The sequence below is a fragment of the Fringilla coelebs genome (genome assembly GCF_963513975.1).
Source record: "Fringilla coelebs genome assembly, chromosome: 16".
Lineage (NCBI taxonomy): Eukaryota > Metazoa > Chordata > Aves > Passeriformes > Fringillidae > Fringilla > Fringilla coelebs.
This window is the reverse complement of record NC_140042.1, coordinates 9,207,632-9,228,101: the sequence shown is the minus strand read 5'-3', so window position 1 is coordinate 9,228,101 and position 20,470 is coordinate 9,207,632. Positions and strand designations below refer to the sequence as shown.

At 38.6% G+C, this 20,470-nt stretch overlaps 1 protein-coding gene across 2 annotated transcripts in view; it reads left to right on the top strand.

The window, feature by feature from the left end:
• CPPED1 (calcineurin like phosphoesterase domain containing 1) overlaps positions 1-18,259 on the top strand; it is a 38,839-nt gene extending 20,580 nt beyond the window's left edge. The window contains exons 3-4 of one of the 2 annotated variants that reach the window (XM_084216314.1): positions 3,462-3,884; positions 16,984-18,259. In XM_084216314.1, coding sequence (XP_084072440.1) covers positions 3,462-3,884; positions 16,984-17,216 — 656 coding nt within the window. In that variant the 3' untranslated portion in view covers positions 17,217-18,259. The remainder of the gene's footprint in view (positions 1-3,461; positions 3,885-16,983) is intronic. The other variant, XM_084216315.1, reaches the window with a different exon arrangement.
• The last annotated feature ends 2,211 nt before the right edge of the window (positions 18,260-20,470 follow it).

The following is a 20,470-nucleotide window of genomic DNA, read 5'->3' as shown; positions in this document are numbered from 1 at the left end:
GGCTTCTCTTGCACCGGGGGGAATACTTAGACTTCACCTAACACCAAGCCAGGAATGCCTGGGGGTACCACCTCATAATGGCATCATAATCCCCCCCTTCCCCCTCCTGATTCATATTAGTAGAAAAACTGGTGGTATTGTTAATTAATTGATAATTTTTCATTTGGAATACTTCTGGAGGAAAAGTTCCAGTGTTGTTGGGGGTTACTTTATAGGAAGGATTGTGTTGTACAAAAATTACCATCAGCATTGCAGATACAGCTTGGGGGGAAACAATGCTCTAAGTTGGTTTTAATAGCTGGTGCCTTACAAAAACTAAACCCAACCCAATCTTAGAGTGGTGCACCCTTCTGTGGAATACCAAAGGAAATTGTAACTAAGGATTAGTACCTAAAGGATTATTTTTCAGCAGAATAATCTGTAATTCTGCTGACTGAAGACAGCTCTAGCAAAAGTGCTGTAAAAGTACTGTCTTGAAATCTGCTCTTTCAGTGTGTGAAGAAGGCTGGTTGTCTTGGTTCCTTTAAGCAGTGCAGGACAGAACACTGGAGCTGCTGAGGCAAACAGGGATACAGAGCAGAAAACAACAGGCATGGTGACATTGCACCTTCATGCTCCTGTTCACATCACTCAGCTTCCAAAAATGAAAGGCTGGGAAGCTGTGGAAAATTGCATACAACTGCACCAGCAACAGTTCTCACTTTCATGTTTTTCATAAAAACCAAGCTGCCCTTTATGGGCTATTAATTTGTGAAGTAATTTATCTCAGGGCAAGACTTTATTTACACAACCTAGCATAAAGACAGAAAATTGTGGCCCAGAATTTAAAAATGTCACTGCAGATGATACCAGGATAAGCATCACAGAAATTTATTTCAGTTGCATCTACCCTGGCACTTCACGAATAATTTTTTTCTTTGCCTTTTGGCACTATATTATTTTCCTATTCACCTACAACAAAGCTCCCTCTAAGCCAAAGAAATACATGTCCATCAAACAGAAATGTTCTTCATAAAAATTGGAATAATTAGATATTATAGTTCTGTGCCTGAGATCAAAAGGATATTTTTTATGCTGTGGCAGGGACCACTTTAATTTTCCAGTGGCTTTCTTCTTTACCACTGTCTTTGTCTTCTTCACCTGTTCCTTACCTCAGGTGTGAAGTTGGGGAGCTGCCTCAGGAGGGCTCCTTGTGGCACACATTGTGTGTTGTGGTGGTGCAGCTCAGGGCCAGTGGGACAGCTGAGCCTTTCCTCTCCAGCATTGCACCAAGGGGTCCTGAGACATTCCTCCACTTTATCCCACTTTTACCTCTGTGGGATTCTCTACTTTTGAAGTTGTTTTTACCTTCTGCCAAGAAAGTCAAGCCAAGATGCAGTTGTTCTAAACTAATCTCTCCTTAGTAGGATTTCCTAGGCTCTTGGGCAGAGACCTTGTTTTCCATTTTGAGCAATCTGTTTTCTGCAATAAACACTGAATATGTTTCTCTGTTGCTATAGAAATAATATTTCATTAAATGAGGGAATCGGTGCCCTGCTGTCGACAAATCTAATCTAAGTGTTAGTCTCTAGAGCTTGAATTTCACCACTGGGAAGAGGTATACATAATTCTGCAAATTATTTCTGTAACTTTTGCATAAATGTCTTTATACTCTGCAACTGTTAGCTAAATTTCCCAAAGTGATAGCATGGAGTTTAACATGGTGTAATGTGTTTACATGGATTTGAACAGAGCCTTCCCCCCTTGCATTTCCCTGCCTTCCTCCCCCATATATTTTCATATTTAGAGCTTGAAATTTCCAACTCTTTCCATAGGAAAATGGGAAGTGGCAGTAAAAGCAGCACTCTCGGCCAGGTTCCTTACCCTGTGGACAGCAGTGTGCCACGTTTATTTGAATTTTTTGTTTTATTTTTAAAAATTCAGCCTCTCCAAGCAGTATAGCTGTTATTTGCCCGTTTTTTTTTTTTTTTGGGATTAACAAGAGCAGCCTAAACTGACCACTAATATACCCCAAAAAGTGATCTGCTCTCCACTACTTTCTAGACTCCCCTGGGTATCATATGCCCAGTATTTGTCAAGTTACTCAAAGATTTTCCTACAATAACTTTCTACCCTCTGCAGAAATTAAACCCAAGAGAGTTGTGGAATTTGACTTAATGCGCCTCATATCAATGTCCTTACATTTAGCCACAATTTATACCTAATATGGTTTTTCTCAGTATTTTTATAAAGCTGTAGAATTCTGGTAACAGCAATAAGGTGGTATTAAAGCATGTAACTGTAGGGTATGTAAAATAAAATATTTGTTAATAAGGGTCAGCGTTCATTCATAGGTGAACATATTCATCATGAGTATTTTGAAGAAATTGTAAAAACCCCTTTTATCTCATAAAATACAGGAATTGCAATACAGGAACCCATTTATGCATTTCTGTGTATAAGGTATGTGTAAAAAACACAATTAAAAGTACACAATGATTAATTGGCACAGACTTGTGGGCAAGTGTATGTTAGAAACCTGAATTCAGAGTTCTTGTAAAAATCCTGTTACAGCTTTTGGTTAAAAAATGGAGTTACTATTTGTGAAAGGGCCCATGCTAGATGTTACACAGGACAAAACCAATTTATATGTGTTCATTTAATTAATTAAATAATAATCATATCAATGGCCTCTAGTTAAAGATTAGTCTTTGGAAAACATAGGAAAACCTCTGTAATCATTAGAAGAAAATAACTATCCCTTTAAAACTCCTTTCTAAATTTTTTCAGTGATTGAAAATCAAACTGTCAATACAATAAATCTTTGTAGGGTGGGACAATTCCTGACATTCAGAAGAGTACCTGTATGGATATGCATATTAATATAAATAAATTGCAGGGAAAGCTAGCAAAGTACACAACAAATTTTTTTAATGGCATTCTTATTATTAAAAGAGACTCATCATATAAATAAGTCATCACAAGACACTGATTAAATTTTTGCTGTTAAAATAATTCTTGTAACAAAAAAAAAAAAACAAACACAAAAAACAACCAACAACAACAACCCTTAATTTTGTTGCACAGCCATAAAATATAAGTCAGAAGTTGGTCTGGTTTTTACCTTTGTGGCATTGCACCATCCAAGGCTGCTTCATTTTTTCACCACATCATGAGTCTGTAGATGAAAAGAATCAGCTGAAGCTCCTGGTGCAAAGCAGTGGCCATGGCATCACCACTGCTGTGCTCTTTGCTGTGTCCTGTCCAGAGCCTGCCTGCAGTCCAGCTCTGGAAGTGGCTGCAGCCTTGGGAAGGGAGGGACTGGGCTGGGTGGATGTAAAGGGATAAAGTGGAGATGTTTTCATGGTCACATCTAATACACAATATTTTCTTCCTATGCACAGTTCCATAAACAAAACCTAACAATGAAGATGGGAAAAAAAATATAAACATTCAAATGTTTTGTATTTTTTTTTCTTTAGGAACCCGATGGAAAAAAAACCAAGAGCAAGATTTAAAGAATGTTCTGAAAAACACTGACCAGGACATACCACTGGTTTTTGTCAGTGGGAATCATGATATTGGCAATACTCCATCCAGAGAAACCATAGGTGATTTTTGCCAGAACTGGGGAGATGACTACTTCAGCTTTTGGGTTGGAGGTGTTTTCTTTCTCGTGTTGAATTCTCAGCTATACTTTGATTCTTCCAAGTGCCCTGAGTTAAGGCAAGCCCAGGATGCCTGGCTCGATGAGCAGCTGGCTGTTGCTGCAAACCAGAAGTGCAAGCATATAATTGTGTTTCAGCACATCCCTCTGTTTCTGAGCCAACCTGATGAAGACGATGATTACTTCAACTTCGAGAAATCAGTTCGTCAGGAGATAATGGAAAAGTTTCATAAAGCAGGTATTTTCTCAAACTTTCCTACTCTTGAATTTTTGTTTCAAATTGTTAATGGCTCTGCTGCCAGACAAAATACATTTAACTTAAATGGTACTGTTTTCAAGGAATTTTTGAATACAGCTTATAAGCCTCATTGTTTCCCATAGATCAAAATTATCAACTGAATCTACTCACCTGTAAAAAGTACTGGACAAAATTTAAAACTTTGAGGGAAAAGTAAAAAGCTAAACATGAAAAGTTCCTTAGCATAAATAGCAAGGTTTCCATTTTTCAAGTACTGACAGATACAAGACAACCTGAGTTTTTCCTGCCTACGGAGGGGGAAGATCAGGTATTGCCATAGGAGAAAAATACAGAATTTATGTTTTACATAAAACATGGAAACAGAATTCAGAATTACCTTGGAGGTTGCTTTCTCCCACACTGAGCCAATTTTAAACCAAGAGTGTAATGCACCCCAGATTTATTCAGTGTTAAAACAAGTCTTGCTCTGCTAAAATCAATCCTTTGCACATCCGTTTCTAATAGGGGCCATGTCTGGGATGAAGGGCAGGTGGAGCATGTGCTAAATGAGTAATTGTACCAAATCCCTCAGCTTTGTGTGATGCCACTTGAGCGCTATGGAGACAGACACAGTACACAGCTACTCCTCCATGCTGTTCCCATTGTTTTCTGGTAATTGCCTTCATGTTCCTGGAGTGTGCCAGTCCCTCAAAATTTCCTGCCATCCTGCCATCACTGCATCAGAATGTCATTTTCTCTGTATCTATAAGAGAGCACATTATTTGGATTGCTGAACAATGCAAATTTTTTATGATCTTGTTCCCAATTTACCATCTAATTGTTAAGCCTGGCCTCATCCAACTCAGCCTAATTTCCAAGCTCTCAGTCTCCTACTGTTTCCAATCAGTGGGGCCAAAATTCACAGCTATCTGAGGGCTCTCCAGGGCACTGATATATTTGCAGATTCAAGATTTACAAGTGGGGTTTTTTTCCCCCATAAGGAGACACACTGAGAACACCTCATATCTTTTCATTTTTGTGTTAGTGTTAATATAGTGGGAAGTGTGGCTCTTGGAGAGCTGGGCAGCTCTGACTGCCTGTGTACCATGGACTGCAGCACATCCTAGTTCATGGGTATATCCCAGGAAACTGGCATTAATGTGGGAACCAAAACACTTCTTTTCTAGGATTTTCTGCCATCCAGTTGGTTTACTAACATTTGACAACACTCAGTACTGGGAACATAATTGATCAAGAGGTGAAAGAAACATTATCATTGTTACATGTGGTGTTTCTTAGAAGGGTGTCCAGAGGCTTAACCAGGAGTTGGGAAGGCTTCAAATGATGGGGGAAAGGTATGGAATGGGCATGAGCAATACAACTCTAGGGAAGAAATTCCTAAACTCCTTTCTGTGCCACCTTTCTGTTCCCTCCATCATTTCTCCTTGTATCCCTCATTCATTCCCATCTCTAATAAGTTGTTTGGTTCCTTAATGAGTGTGTTTAAACAGTGATCTTTGGCATGCTCTTTACTATACACTGAGTCAATAGGTAACATTTGCAAGCCAATAATCAAACATTTTGCTAATGAAATGAATACAGAGAACAGGCAGCTCAGTAACTCAGACTGCTGAGAAAAATGAGCTGAATCAAAAGTTGGCTCAGAGTTACCTTAGTAACAGGTGCATTCTGTTGCTATTTTATTATTCTGTTTAAGAGCAGCTTTTGTGAGACCACTGAGGTCTCAGTGGGTTGCAGAGAGGCTGTTGGTTGGCATGGTGGCGTAGAGGCACAGAGATGCAAGGACACTGCTTGCTTTCTGAACCTCTGCTTTGCTAGAGAACAATCAAGTTTAGCACATCATTAGACATGAAACTGGTTTTCCCCTAGTTCATTTCATACATTCTTGGAAGATTAAAACACAGGATATTGCCAATGAAATCCCAACATACTTTGCTTTTTTGAATTTTGAAATTTGGTGTAACTATTCTGGGGGAAAAAAAAAAGTCAGTGTGCCTTTTTAGGAGAGCACCAGACTACCACTATTCTTCTCCCCCAACCTGTCACCAGTCCCTCCTTACTCTCTTCCTTCTTCCTCTTGGTGTTTCAGTGCTTGTAACCATGTTTGTTGTGTCATTATGTCAGTAACATGCATGGCTTAGGGTGTTTGGCATTATTCGATGGACATCATATTTCAGTTGTTTATAACCCAGGGTCAAACCTGGAATTACCCCAGTTCTCATGTTTATACTCTTTTTAGAAGTGTGGAACATGGAGGCATACTCTAGTAGGTTAGAGAGGTACAGGAAAGGAAAGATAATCTAGTCATTCATGTCTTTATGAGAACAAATAAATTCATATGGATTGTGTAGGAAATAGTCAGATACCTAAAGTGTGGTCATATTGGTCATATGGTCACAGGTGCTTTAAATTGAGGTATGCAACTTCAGAAAATTTTTATTTTAATTCCAAAGCCCAGATCTTCTGTAGTTATTATCTTCTAATCACTCCCATGTTACATAATGGTTTTGTTGTTTCATTACAAGCAGAGATAAAAGACTAGCTGTAGAGGCTACATCTGGTATGAAATAATGAATTACATTTCTCACATTAGAAGTGTCCTTAACAGTTGGGCTAATTAAAGATAAAATCATGTCCTTATGATAAATATTTATAATTGAAAATCTGGCACTTGTAAATATGTATTACTACTGTGCAAAGTTAAACCATACTTGTAAGCTGCATGTGTAAGAAATCCTGCTAGACCATGGTTTTTTTAAATGCATCACAAGAACTGTTGTCCTTGAAAATGGGTTTTTGGTCATAGTGAAAACCAACTCAGTTGAGAGCAGAGTTTAGCATTTAAGTAGAGATACCTTTCTGAAGGTGTATTGGTATAACTTCTGCAAGTTAAGCCAAAGTTGTCAAAGTTCCACAAGCAGACATTAAGTACAGAAAAATCTGTGTGCAAGAGCTGTGAAAGAGCTGACCTGACGTTCTCATCTCTGAGATCTGCTGGAGTCACTCGACTCTGCTGCATGAAATGCATATTCAGCTTTTAAGGATTTTACAGGGCTGATATAAATAGGTTTCCTCATAGCATTGTAGGGAAAATAAAGTAGTAGTAATAGTCTAGCCAAAAAAATCTGGTCTGCAAGTCATGTGTCTTTGATAAACATAAGCAGCAAATTAAGTTTTCAAATCAGGCAGTTTATGTAATAGAAGACCTACTTTTTCTTACATATCTCATTCCAGTAAAATTTGTTAGGACATTATTTTTTTTTTTCTATGACCTGAAAAGGATGTATATTTTTGGTGAGCTATATACAATCTTTTAAAGACTTTTTGTCCTTAGAACCATCACTGACACACTGAGCATTACTTATATTAGGTAATACAATATAGCAATAAATGTTTTTTAATGGCACAAATCAATTAAAGCATTTAAGCAAATGTCTAAACGTGTTTAGCAGCTCTGTTGAATAAAACCTAAATTAATAGATGGTTTTTCACCAACAGGGTTGAAAAGAGATCTTGTTTCAGATTTAAGATTATGTGGTCTATGTAGCTGAGAGATGATGTATCTTAAAGAAAATAACTAGACCAGAGATAGAAGTATACAGAAGGAAATTCCCTACAGTATTCAGCTTCTTTTAATTAAAAAGTTTTAAATTCATCCAAGTGTCTTCAAAGGAATTTTTCAGATGTGGTTAAAAGTATTTAATGTGCACATAGGGGCAAAAATAACAACCTAACTTCATTAAATGGTATATTTTTTCATTATGTTTGTGACTGGAGGTGCTGTAACTTCTAACACCTTGACTCATTAAAAGTGTGTGATATATCTACATTCTCCTCTTAGAAATGTTGTGACAGGGGAGCAGTGTTAAAAGAAGAAGAAGCTCTCAGAACATCCACAGCTGAGATATATTTGAGCACAGAATTAAAGCATGGAGTGTTGAAAGCTGTTGTTTCTAAAATTTACCAGACAACATATGCTATGTTTCATTATTTTCTTTGTTGTGTAATCAGAGTTGACAGGGGAGTAATATTTTCATCTTCCTGCCATTGAGACCTCGATTTTGGCAAAGCCCATACATTGAGTGAGTAATCTCATTGCTTATGTGTCAGTATTTAAGATAATTTAAATACTCTCAACTTCAGTGATTTAGATCAACCTCTTTCAAGATTGCAGTTATGCACTTATGGCCCAGGTAGAGTGACCACATTTGATATATTCTATGTAAGAACAGTTCCCCAGGTATGGTAATGTAAATCTTGCATGGACATACACAAACATAGATTTTTTTAAAATTGTTTTTTCAGAAATTCAGCAGCAAGTACAAAATACATGTAGTCTGTAAGGACATTAAGTGGTATTTGTTCTCAGAAAAAAAAATTTTAATCAGTTTTATCCACTGGACTGAAGCTTCTTCTTGATCCTTAGAGCACACAGCAGTCCAGGACTGTTTGGGGTTTGTGTCAGCTCTGTGACAAAGCATCACTTTCAGATGGAAAAAAGTAGGCATTCACAAGAGGCATTGACAAAACTGAACTTGAAGAACAGAGTGACCTCCTAGAGACAGGACCTTTAAAGGCTTATTTAGACCAGTGCTCTAATTAGGTGATCTGGAATCACCCTCTAGCTGTGCCTGTTGTTTCTCCTCTGATTATATAGGAAAAACAAGTGACACTAAAATCCTTTTCTATGTAGCTCCATTTAGTATTGTCTTATAGAAAGAAGCTTTCAACATAAATATACTTTTCAAAATAATACTTGATCTCCTACTTACACAGACCAACCACCAGCCACACCAAACTTCTGATTCTTTAGGCTACAAAGCAAATTTAAGGCAGAGGTTTCCTGCACATTTGCAGGATAATGTTTGCAAACAAGAGTGCATGGGATATTTCTATTGAGATGCTTATAGAGCTGTGCAATGTAAATTCTAATTACTCAGTTCTCTTTTATTCATACAGCTCTTCTGAGGAGGGACAACAGAGAGCTTCAAAAGGGCTACACAAAATAATTCTGTATGCTACTGAGGGCTGACCAAAGAGCTTAGGAAAGAGAGGATGTTGATCCCCAATATTTACCAGTGGGACTGTTTCCTTCTTCTGTTAGGAAATTGTTGGTTTGGGTTTTTTTTGATAACAGTCTGAGAGCTGCCTGAGCACTGAGCAGTTAACAGTGCTGTGACTGATATTTCACATCTTTCTTTGCTGCTGTAACACCTGCTTGGCAGATGAGGCAATGGGAGCACTCTGAAATTGCAATGAGATAAAATCAATTCTATTCCACTGAAGAGATTTTGTTTTCAAAGACTTCTAAATATTATTATTCCTTGTGTAGCACTGGAGTCTTGAAAAGATGAGATACACCACGTGCCCGGGGGAGGAAAAAAGGTGCAGCAAAAAATGCCTATGGTTAATGTGGCTCTTGTAGGGAAGCTGAAAGAACATCATTTTGGAGTGCAAAATTGTTGAGAGAACAGGTATTACTCTTGAACCGACCACATTGTTCAGCACTTCAGACAGCAGCTGTACTCTGCAAGTGAAAGGAAGGAAGAAAAGCCAGTTTGTGCCTGAAACTCCAGGGAAAATGTTAAAGACCAATTTATCCATGACTTAAATGGTTGTATTTGCCAGAAACACTGCCTTTTACAAAATACCTATGTGCTCTTACCAGTGTGGGGGTGTACACATACATCTCAGAGTAGCAACTTCCTGGTCCTGGTTACTTACTTGGTTCTCCTCTCTTTGAAAACTCTGACAGGGTGCAAGAGTGTTGATAGCATTCAGATCCTCCAATACAATTTAACATCTTTACAGAACTGCCTCTCCACCTTTTTGCTCCCACTTCGGCTCTACTGGTGCTCCTCCCTAGCTCCTGCACTTTTGGGGACAAATGTATCCAGGATCAGCTTTTTCTTGTCTGTTCTCTTTCTTCAGTCCCTGACTGAGAAACAGATTTGTATGGTGACCCAGGGATTTTTGGATAAACATAACTGTAAAATCTAATTTTATCATTAAACTTGAACGCTAACTGAAAAGCAGAGTAATGGGACCAGAATGAGAGTCTCAATAGCCCAGTCTCCTGCTGCTCCTACTCCCCAAACTCTTGTGAAGGGCATAGGATAGAAAAGTACATAATGGTATTTTTTTCCAGGCCTCTTCCCACCTCCAAGATTTTTTCTTTCAAGGACTTACTGTGTCATATTAATGTTACCAACATAATGCAATTTAGTGATTCCTCTCTAGATTTGTGATTTGTTCAGTTGATTTGTGAAAACTGCCAGTTTTCAAAATGGTCTGCAGGAGGGAATTTCATGTTTCACAGCTCTCTGAAGAAATGCTGCCTTTTGTTTGCTTTGAACTTCACCTGCAGTCTGGGTGGAGAGCCATCAACCAGTACATGAAATGCAATGAACATTGATTCATGTCTGCAGTTACTGTAAAAAATAGTTCATTAATCAGTACTTAAAAGGTGACAATCTGAACCATGTGATAAATTTCATAGTTCAGTCAGGACTTTTTTTTCCCCAAATTCTCTACAGAGAGCATGGGAAGAGAGGCAAGGTCTGTACTGTACCCATTACATATTTATTATGTCATTCATATTGCACTAATTTAGTCTTCTCCTTCTTTTACAGTCTCATTTGCTTTTGCTGAGAAAAGCATTTATTTAATTGAAGGCTCAGTCTAAATAAAGCATGCTACTGATTGCCTATGCTGATTATTCCAGGCATTCTCCTCCTAATTTGGAAAATCTGCTTGCTTTTCTTTGGTTTATTTTTATGTTGGTAATTTTTTTCCTATATTTTTACTCTGTCCATGGTGCTGGGTTGAGCAGTTAGATTTCCAGCTGAGGCGAGGTCGGTCACATTTTGGACACGGCAAACCTGCCTCAAAAGTGGGATTTGTACATTTGGAACTAGAGTTGGAAAACAGCTTCTTCTGAATTCAGGGGGTTTTGGAATCAAGCCATAGAAGTGAGTGTAATTACAGAAATTGGAGTCAGACACCCCTGGAATTTAAACTAGCTCAAGTCTGAATTACAACCCAATATTATCTGATTATGTGAGAAAAACTGTTTCCCAGGTACATGTTTCTTTGGGGTTTTCAAGGTAAACCTGGGTGCATTGTTTTCCATCCTGTGTCACTGCAACTCACTTTCCCTAGAGCCTGGGGCTCAGACTGTATTTCATGAATTAAATTAGAAAACAGTAAATTTTTCACTGTTAAGAGGTGTTACCTGTTTTCACAAAATCTTACTGTTGCATGGTTACAGAATACACCTGTTTGTTTAATAAAGCAAAGAGATGATTTGGCTGGCATTTCTTGCTTAAAATGAGACACTAACATGATTTAACTATTCCTGAAATAGAAAGGCTGGTCCAACACTGAATAGAAAAGATATGGCTGTTTGTTGGGCCACACAGGGAAGAAAGGCCAGAGCCCCCTTTCTTCCTGCCCAGATGGAGTTGAAATCATGCCCAGTCTTCCATGTCCTTATATTTTTCTAAGCTACAGAGACAGCAGTAGGGTCCCAAGTTAAGGGAGCTTGGGAGTCTGGGAATTACAGGACTGCAGCTGCACAATAAGCTACAACAGGGATGTTATCACTCAGGGGAATTGTCCATGAGACACAGCTAAATGCCTTTGTTCTCTTACAGTGCAATTGAATCAAAATCATGCTGACCCTTTTCCACAGAAGGGTTTTTCTGAGTGACAAATGATAATTTGTTGAAGGAGCATGCTGCACTTTCAAAATTCTGTAAAATAATCTCAGCTTCTTCTGCTAACAGACAAACCTCCTGCACAATACTCAGTTGTAGTTTCTTCTTGTGTAATGAAGTATTTTCTCACCTGGTTCTTCTCCAGAATAAAATCAACATGTGCTAACAACACTGTTAGCCAAAGTTTTCTTCTCATTTTCTTCAGTATCTCCAGGGCTGAAAAAGGTGCTGACTATTTCAGTTAGGACTTGGTTTCTTTCAGAACATTGCTCTGCTTTAGGCTGCTTGGGAGCTCAGAAGTGCTGTAAGACGGCCACAGTTACAGAGAATAATATCTATAAAATCAGAGCTGCTGCAGCCTGTGAGGATGTGATGGTTGTACACAGGCAGCTGCTTCTGAGGCTGCTTGGATCCCTTGGATCTCCTGATCCTTTTCTGTGCAGCCTCCAGAGCAGACCTCAGACATTTGTGTAGACACCTTTCCGTGTTAGGTGAGTGAGGCAGTGAACAGTACCTGCTACACCCTCTCTGTAAGAAAAGCACCTTTTAATACATTGTGCTGGTGTGGGTCACAGAGCCTCAAGAGAGAACCTACAGAAAAAGTGAAGATGGGAAATGCTGGTAAAAATTGTCCAACTTCCCAAAGCTGATAAAGTGAGGAAGATGCAAATCTACAAGAGCTTGGTGAAGCTCTACTACTTATTTGGAGAGCTGGCTTTAGAAAGCAGACACAGAAAATGAAAGAGAGGGGAGGAAAGTCATCAGAGGAACTTTCAAATTTCCTTTTGAAAAATTACTGCAGTAGAAACCATGAGTCAAGTGTTCAGAATGTGGTTTTGGCTTGGAAAAAGGTATCCAAATTAAAATATGACTTGGTTTGAAATTTTATTTAAATAGAGTTGTGCTGTAAAGATTCTGCTTATGAAACAGGCAGCATGCTAAACTGCATGAGCTGGTAATTCCCCTCCCCAGCACTCCTCTCTTAGCTTGCCTCAGCCACTGTGTTGCTTTACAGCCCCAAGGGCCATAATGCAGTCTGTGAATTAGCATAAAACCAAAGTGTTTATATGTTTTTTTCATGGTTGAACTGATGAAAAGTCTAAGGCTTATCAACATATTTAAGTGTTACTTCTCATCACATGACTCTTTAACAATCCTTGTTTGGATTTGTTGTTACATCATGAATAATTTTTGCTAAATAGGTTGCTCTGGGTTCCAAGAACTTGTACCAAAATAGGTACTTCATTCTTTAGTAGGGATGCATTATTCTGAAGGGAAAATTAGTTATCATCAGATCTTTGGGAAAGGAAAATCTTTTTGTCTTTTAGACTTAGCTTTTTCAGATCAGAACTAAAAAGGACATTTTGTGCTTGATCAGAAAATGATGGTAAATGGGGTGGCTGGAGAACAGCTTTGGTTCACTAAAATCAGAAGCAATTCCTGTATCTAAACCTTTTTTACAAAGACATTAACTTTTTTCACATCTTGACTGATTCTCAAAAGTCATGTTTGGTAGCAGGCATGAAGCTCAGTGGGTTTAGGTGTTTTCTTGACTCAAGTAAAGTTTTAGCACAGACAGAACAAGACCTGGTACCCAGCACTGGGTGGAGCCTGCTCTGTATCTCTGGCTTCCAGTCCTGTCCTGATCAAAAAATTGATTTGGCAGTTCAGACCTTTTTTCCTTAGCAGATAGTCTGCAGTCTGTGTCATGTTGTTAAGTCGTCTGACATCAGATGATGATGATGATCACAGATACAGGATGTGTGGATTGTTTTGCCTTTTTTTTAGTGTAACTGTCTGCACAGTTTTTTACTTTATTCTGTTTTAATCCATTTAGTGTCTTGTAGTTATGGATCCAGCTTTTTTTAGTAAATGGATATTTCATAAAAAATAGAATAATGAATGCTTGTGAAGGTGCTGTTCTTTGGACATTTATTTACACTGAAGTTCTTTAGTATTTCATACAGCTTTTATATCAATGCTTCTTCCAGCTGCTGTTTAAGAACCCAGCAATAAAACACAAATCACTGTTCCACCTTTATTTTTTCTGTTGTAGTGGGAAGGGACTGTATGTTTTAGTGTATAGCTGGATGCCTTTTACTGACCTGGGGGTACATTAAAGTGGACTATAAAAACAAGGTCTGCCAGGACACTGTTCTTTCCTCACAGAGCTGGGGGGGGGAAGGGATGGGGGTGTCTGTTGCTAGCAACTTGACATTATTACTTCAGAAAAACATCTGAAATTAATAAATTAAATTTGAGTGCAAACATATCTAAGGTTCGTTTTATGTTAAAGATCAAAAGCAAGAGCAAAGTAAATTGCCTGCTTGTCATCTTGGTGTTATTGCAGTGACTGCTTCAGCTTTCCTCCTTGTGCTAGCTCACAGTGGGTGCAGTACAGCTGAGTGAACAGAAAAGTGCTAGAGAAAAACCCCATGACCCCATCAGTGAGCCTCCATCAATACCCAGCAGTGACCTGTTTGTGTCCTTATTCAAGGTGTAACATCCTACAGGTATAACATAGCCAGCAATAACAGGAGTTATAGTAGCACTAGCACTAAAGGGTATCTGAAAGCTGAAGTCTGGGCAGAATTCTTTACTGATGTGTGTCTCTGTCTAGGATGGGTTTCTCAAAATCATTCCTTGAATTATGAGACAAGGGGAACGTTTTTTCTTTAGCATAACTACAGTTCCTTTGTAACTTTTGTATCCTCTGTCCTAATTACACTTAGTCAGGGTTTGGTCTACAGATATGATGACACAAAGCTTTGGCTTCTTTTCCTCTTTTAAATTGAAATGTCAGATTCTCTGGATGGTGGGAAGATGCTACTTTAGGACACAGAGAACTTAATTCCCTTCCAAAGTACCTATTTCTGTTACTAAAAGTGTGTCACATGGGTTTGCACCTCACTATGGGTTTATGATTCTTACTTGTTTTTAATATTATTCATAGACTGAAGTAGTTTTGCTTACCCACAGAAAAAGTGGAAAATACTGAAGAGGCCTTGTTACCTTGTTACAGCAGCAGCATCACTGACTTTTGTATTCCACCACTGCCTTTTGAGGGACTCTGACTGGGTTTCTCCCAAGATGTAAAAACACTTCACCAGTTTTCCTGGGTTTCTGCAGCTGGGTCACAGCAAACTCCCAAAGTTGTCCTGCAGTGTTTCTCACAGGTGCACCTCGTGCAGCAGCCAGAGGAGTGGTTCCACTGCAGGATAATCAGCCCCGAGACACTGAAACAGGGGAACAGACAAGTCAGAGCTGACAAGGCCCTGGTACCATTGCTCAGTGACAAGCTGGCTTCATTCTCTGTTTTCCACGTTGACTCATTTGCTGTTTGAGAAGGGCTTGGATTTGAAATATGAAAGCTCATGTAGCTTTTACCAGACACACAGCAGAATAATTTATATTTTGCTTTCCAAGCTGCTTAATTTTTAACTATACTTTGAGCCCAGTTTATATATTTTATATCAGTCTTCAGATCACTCACTCCTACAAAAGCAAGGATTGATGTTAGCCAGCTATCTTAAGATGGGTTCACCTACTTCCTTTTTCACTTTATCTCTGTGAAAGAGGTCTAAATCTACTGCAGGAGAAAATGTGGAAGGTTTTTTCTGGCTAAAGAAATGAGGATTTCCATGTGAAGTTGTAGCATGTTCCTCATTACAGCTCTCTGGCTTTAAATTGCCTCTGGTATTTTCCAGGATTTCTGCTGTCTGAAGGCAAAATCAGTTGTTGATAGCTTTTTATCTTTTAAATGTCATTTAAGGTTGTAATGTCTCACAAATTCCCCTCTGGGGCCTGCCAACAAAATTTCCAGTATTTTTAGTCATCTGATCAGTAATTTTTCTGTTTCACAACAGTATAAAGTAGCATTAGATGCAGCTTCAGGAAGCTGTAAGAGTCTGGACCAAGGGTCTAAGGGTCTTAGACCAAGCATGCCAAAACATAATCCCAAATCCTGTTTGTAAAATTAGCTATTTATGCTAACTCCACATTTGCATTCAAAATAAAACATACACTACCTTACATTAGCAAGAAAACTGATGCATTTTTTTTTACCAAACTCTGAATGCTGTTCAGTGTGGTGCTCAGCTGTACCTATGGGCAGAGCTTGGAAAGGCTGAATGGCAAAGGAAGGTGGAATAAGCTGTGAATGAAAAGTTTTGTGTAGGGCACAACATTCTGAAGCTGCATTCTCAACTCTTGTGAGGGGATTTGCAAACTTTGACAGGAAAGAGAAGTACTTAGCAACAAGATGATTTTTTTTTTACTCAGACTCAAGGTGTCATCATTTTGTAATAAAAGCATTTTGTTAAAATTTATCAGAGATGGGGAGGGGAAGATAATCTATTTGGCAGCATGAATCTGATTTGTAAAGACAATCCAAAAGGCCATTCAGAGAAACAAGTACAGCTTCTACCCATTTGTTTGTCTATGTTTGCAAGACAGCAGAAACAAAAAGTAGAAATTACTGGTTTGGAGGTAAGGATGATACAATTCATTTAGTTTGAAATTGTTTCAAAATTTCTGTAAAAACTCCATATGTTTTATTCCAATGAAGTCCAAAATATAAGTAATCTGGGGAGTTTAAAAAAATAAAAAAGGAAACAGAACAGCCTTAAGTCATTAAAAATAGAGAAGGAATCAGAGTCACCTGCCTTGTTTGTCCCCATACATGAGAAATGTTAATTCCCATCATTCCAGGCCTGACTCCTGCAGGTATCAATCTTTCCTTTCCTGGCTGCTCCTCTTTCTCCCCCTCTTCTTAAAAGTTCTGCTTTATTAGATTTCTTTGATGTACCTGGCTCTGGTTCCATCTGTGATATCCTCAATGTCTTGTGAAATGACTACAACTTACCTTCTCATGTATGTTTTTTGTTTGTCTTGCCCCTTTTGTTTTTTTAAGGTCACTGGCCTTGGGTGTAGAGGTTTAAGCTCTCCTTGAGGAATTTTCTTCATGCTAATTGACAAATACAGCTCTGCTCTCTTCACCTTTCAGCCTGTGTTTCACTCATTCTCTAGTCAGGTATCTTGTTTTAATCAGCTGCTTCTGGATTGTCCCTTCTTTCTAGGCAAAGGAGTGGGGAGACAGCAAACACCTTGCAGTGGGCATAAAGAATTCAGAGTCCAGTCACCCTAAACACAGCTGGTGGAGCGCAAGAAAGTTTGATTATTTATTACTATTAGAATTATTTACTTCTGTTTACTATTTGTTTAAAATGCATGTCTGGGTAAATGTTTTCATTTTAACTTTATGCTTAATGAGCCACTAAAGAAGGAAGGTAGATCTGACACCTTTAAGGTGCTAACTAAATATATACTCTTTTTTTTTTCTTTCTTTTTTTCCTTAACAGGCATTAGAGCTGTATTTTCTGGGCATTACCACAGGAATGCTGGAGGGTCCTACAAAGGCCTGGAAATGGTGGTGACATCAGCTATAGGATGTCAGCTGGGACAGGATACACACGGGCTCCGAGTGGTGGTTGTGACAGAGGAGAAGGTGGTGCACAGATACTACAGCTTAACTGAACTGGGCAGCCATGGCATAGAGAAGGAGCTGCTGGATATGCTTGCTAAGCAAAAGTAGGCTGTGTCAAAAGATATTTTTCCGTGTTAGATAAATGTAAACAGTTTCCTAAAGTTTCCCCAAGCAGAACTAGAGATTTCTGACTGCAGTGTCCCAGAACAGGTCTCAGTTTGTTGTCATCCTAAATAACAAGGAAGCTGTTGACCTGTTTTTCTTTTTGAAAATGAGACCTGTGAGGAATATGGGAGAAGAGCAGAGCTAATGTGGTAATGTGTGATTGAAAAGTACAGTTCTGAGAATTTTCACTTTGCTCCTAGGTAATACTTTCTTCTTACAGAGAAACTGGTGTCTGTAACCCTTTAACTTGAGAGGGCGTTTCAAAACCAATAAATGTAGTAATTTCTGTTACTTTCTGGACAATATAAATGGGGCACATTTTACAGAAACAAATGTCAAAAATGTGAAATTAGCAGACTTCTGCTGAATTTTAGCAACTTTTGAATCATATCCTGTTACCTTGGTGTCATATTTTCTCCCATATTCCACTTTATTTTCTTAGCTGTTCAGAGCCAGGAGCAATAGGAGACCAGACACATTCTGGTTTGCAGTCACAGCTTGGGTTTCTGTTATATCTGTTATAAAGTTTTATATAATGTTATATAGTTTTATAGTTTCCATTATATAGTTTTATATAATGAAAAGTCTGTAAATGAGGCTAATATAAATGTCACTAACAGAAACTAAGGGTGAAACAACTACTACTTCCATTTTGAAATTTCACTGCCCTCCAATTAGCATATATCCTGGCTCTAGCTATGGAAGTTGGAATAATTGCATGGGCAGAATATTCTGTACAGAGTACTGTAATCAGAAGTCACTTTGTTGATTACTAGACAAACAGAGAACTTTGATTTCCAAATGCAATGTAGAGTGCCTTACTGTAAGGCAATATAGAATACTACAGAATATTGAAAACCCTAAAAAGTATGTTTTCTTTACTGCAATAAGTCTTTTAAAACAAATTTCTAAAATAGTTTACATGCTGCAATCCATCTCTTTTTTTAGCAAGTGTATCTAATATGTTGCAAATAAAGTCCACATGTAATTAATTCATAACTGTTGGAGTTTTTAAGTATTTAGTTGAACACATTACAATCCATGCCATGGGCTATCTGGAACTGGAGCAGCTTTGACACCTGAAGAGGGAGGAACAAGTGAGCATCATTAATGCATACTGTCATGGTTTATGTATGTACTCACATACAACAGTGTTCTCTAGAGGGTATTACAGGTATTTAAACCTGCTGAAAGGTAGGAAATGCTGTGCTGAAGAGTCACTTTAATTACATTTTAGTTACAACAGTTTATCAAGGAGTCTCCTTCAAGCCTGATTTATGGAATTGCTGAGACTGTAAAATCACCTTTACCTTGCAGCAAGTGGCTGTACCTGCAGCTGGACAGGGCCACCTGGGGACTGCAGCGCCATGGCAGCAGCTTGAGCAGAGGTAATGTTGGATTCAGAGAGAAAGGAGGTGATTTTGCTTTTATTCTCCAGCTGCTTTTGCTTAGCTGAATGTTTTCACAGTCTCATTTTCAATAGAATGTGGAAAATGAGAGAGCATTTTGTAGCCATATAATACAATCATGGGAAGGGTATTTAACCATAGTTTGTGGCTGACGTTCCTGTATGTACTAAAAAGTTATAAAAATAAGCTAAGAATGTGGTTTTTTACCATCATAAATGACAAATTGTGTTTCCTCACTTTTCTTAGTTTAATTAGCTGGTAAAGAATTAATACTCATGCTTTAACTAATTTGAAATGGCAGGGGTCCTTGCTGTCACTATGCCTCATCTTGTTTATGTCAAGAAAAATTAAATATGTTAAATGATGAAACAATTCACCCATGGAGACCCTAATTATAATTTAAAACAACATCTTTTGATGTTGAGGACATTATTTGGTATCTCCAGCGGGGTTGGCAATTGTAACTCTCTGTCAGTGTCAGCATAGGACTGCCTTTAAAGCAAGATGTCACTGACAGTTCAAAGTGCTAAGGAAACAAGAGAGCAAGGGAGTCCTCCTGTTGCTGTGGGCTCAAGAGGCTGGACAGAGATTAAAAAACATCAAGTGACCACAGTTCATTTTGGTTTCTCTTAGGCTGCTAAAAGGATGAGATAAACTTCGATGTCTCTTATTAAATGAGAAAAATTCACATTAGAACAGCAGAGGAACCTGTGAAGGTAACCAAATACTGCTATAATTAAGTGCAGTCTGAGGGGGAGACTTGTGACCATGAGGCAAAAGACTGAAAACGAAGTTTTTGAGAGAAATAACAGTTTTCCAGCTTCAGTGCAAGCAACAAATTTAAGAACACACTATTTCTGAACCTTTCCAAAAATTCATTAAGACATGAGTACACTCTGTTTGCCTACTGCTTGCCTTTAGTGCATTTGGGTTCAGCATCTCATCTTGCAGGTTTTAATAGAGGTAATATTTTTATAGAGCTACAGTATTCAGCTCCTGGAGATTAGAGACAGAAGTGAAACACCTGATGTCTCGTTAAAAATCACATTTTACACTGGCAGAAATAAAGTCTCCCCTGGCACCCCTATTTGCAGACTGCCTATGCCATGGTCACTGCTTGATGATTTCCTTTCTTACCTCAGCTCTGCTACATGGTTCCCAGTGTCTGCTTTTCCCAGACATTTTCCTCAGATAGCTGGTTTTATTCTGCTGTGAGACAAATAACTGAAGACATATCTAATGTAAGCAAATCAAACAGCAGCAGTAAAACATAAACATTTCACTGCTTCCCAGGGCCCAGGTCCCCATGTGTGTCATGCACAAGTGGGTGTGTCACTGCAGGCTCACTCATCCTGTCACTGCTTAATGCTGGGAAAAAGCTGCTTCTCTTCATTCCCTCCCTGAGCCTTTCTGTGCAGACTCCAGTTGAACACAGCAATATCCTTTAGAGCAAGGGCAACCTTCACACACCCAGCAGTTCCCAGTGTGCCTGCCAAGCAAACCCTGACATTACCTGGCATCTCAGGATTCCCAGTCACCAGGGAGAAAAGCTGATTGGCATCAGAAAATTGTAAAGAGGGAATTTCAGCTTCATTAATATTCTGCATTTACCAGGAATGTCTCTGCTGACATGAGACACCACATTTCTGGCACATATGGAAGTGCAAAGCCAGGTGGTTTAGGGTGCAGGCAGTGTGCTTGTGGACACTTCACAATAACCCCTAAAATAATCCCTAAATAAAGTGCAAAAACAAAATATATAATAGAGACGAAGCATTAGACCAACCT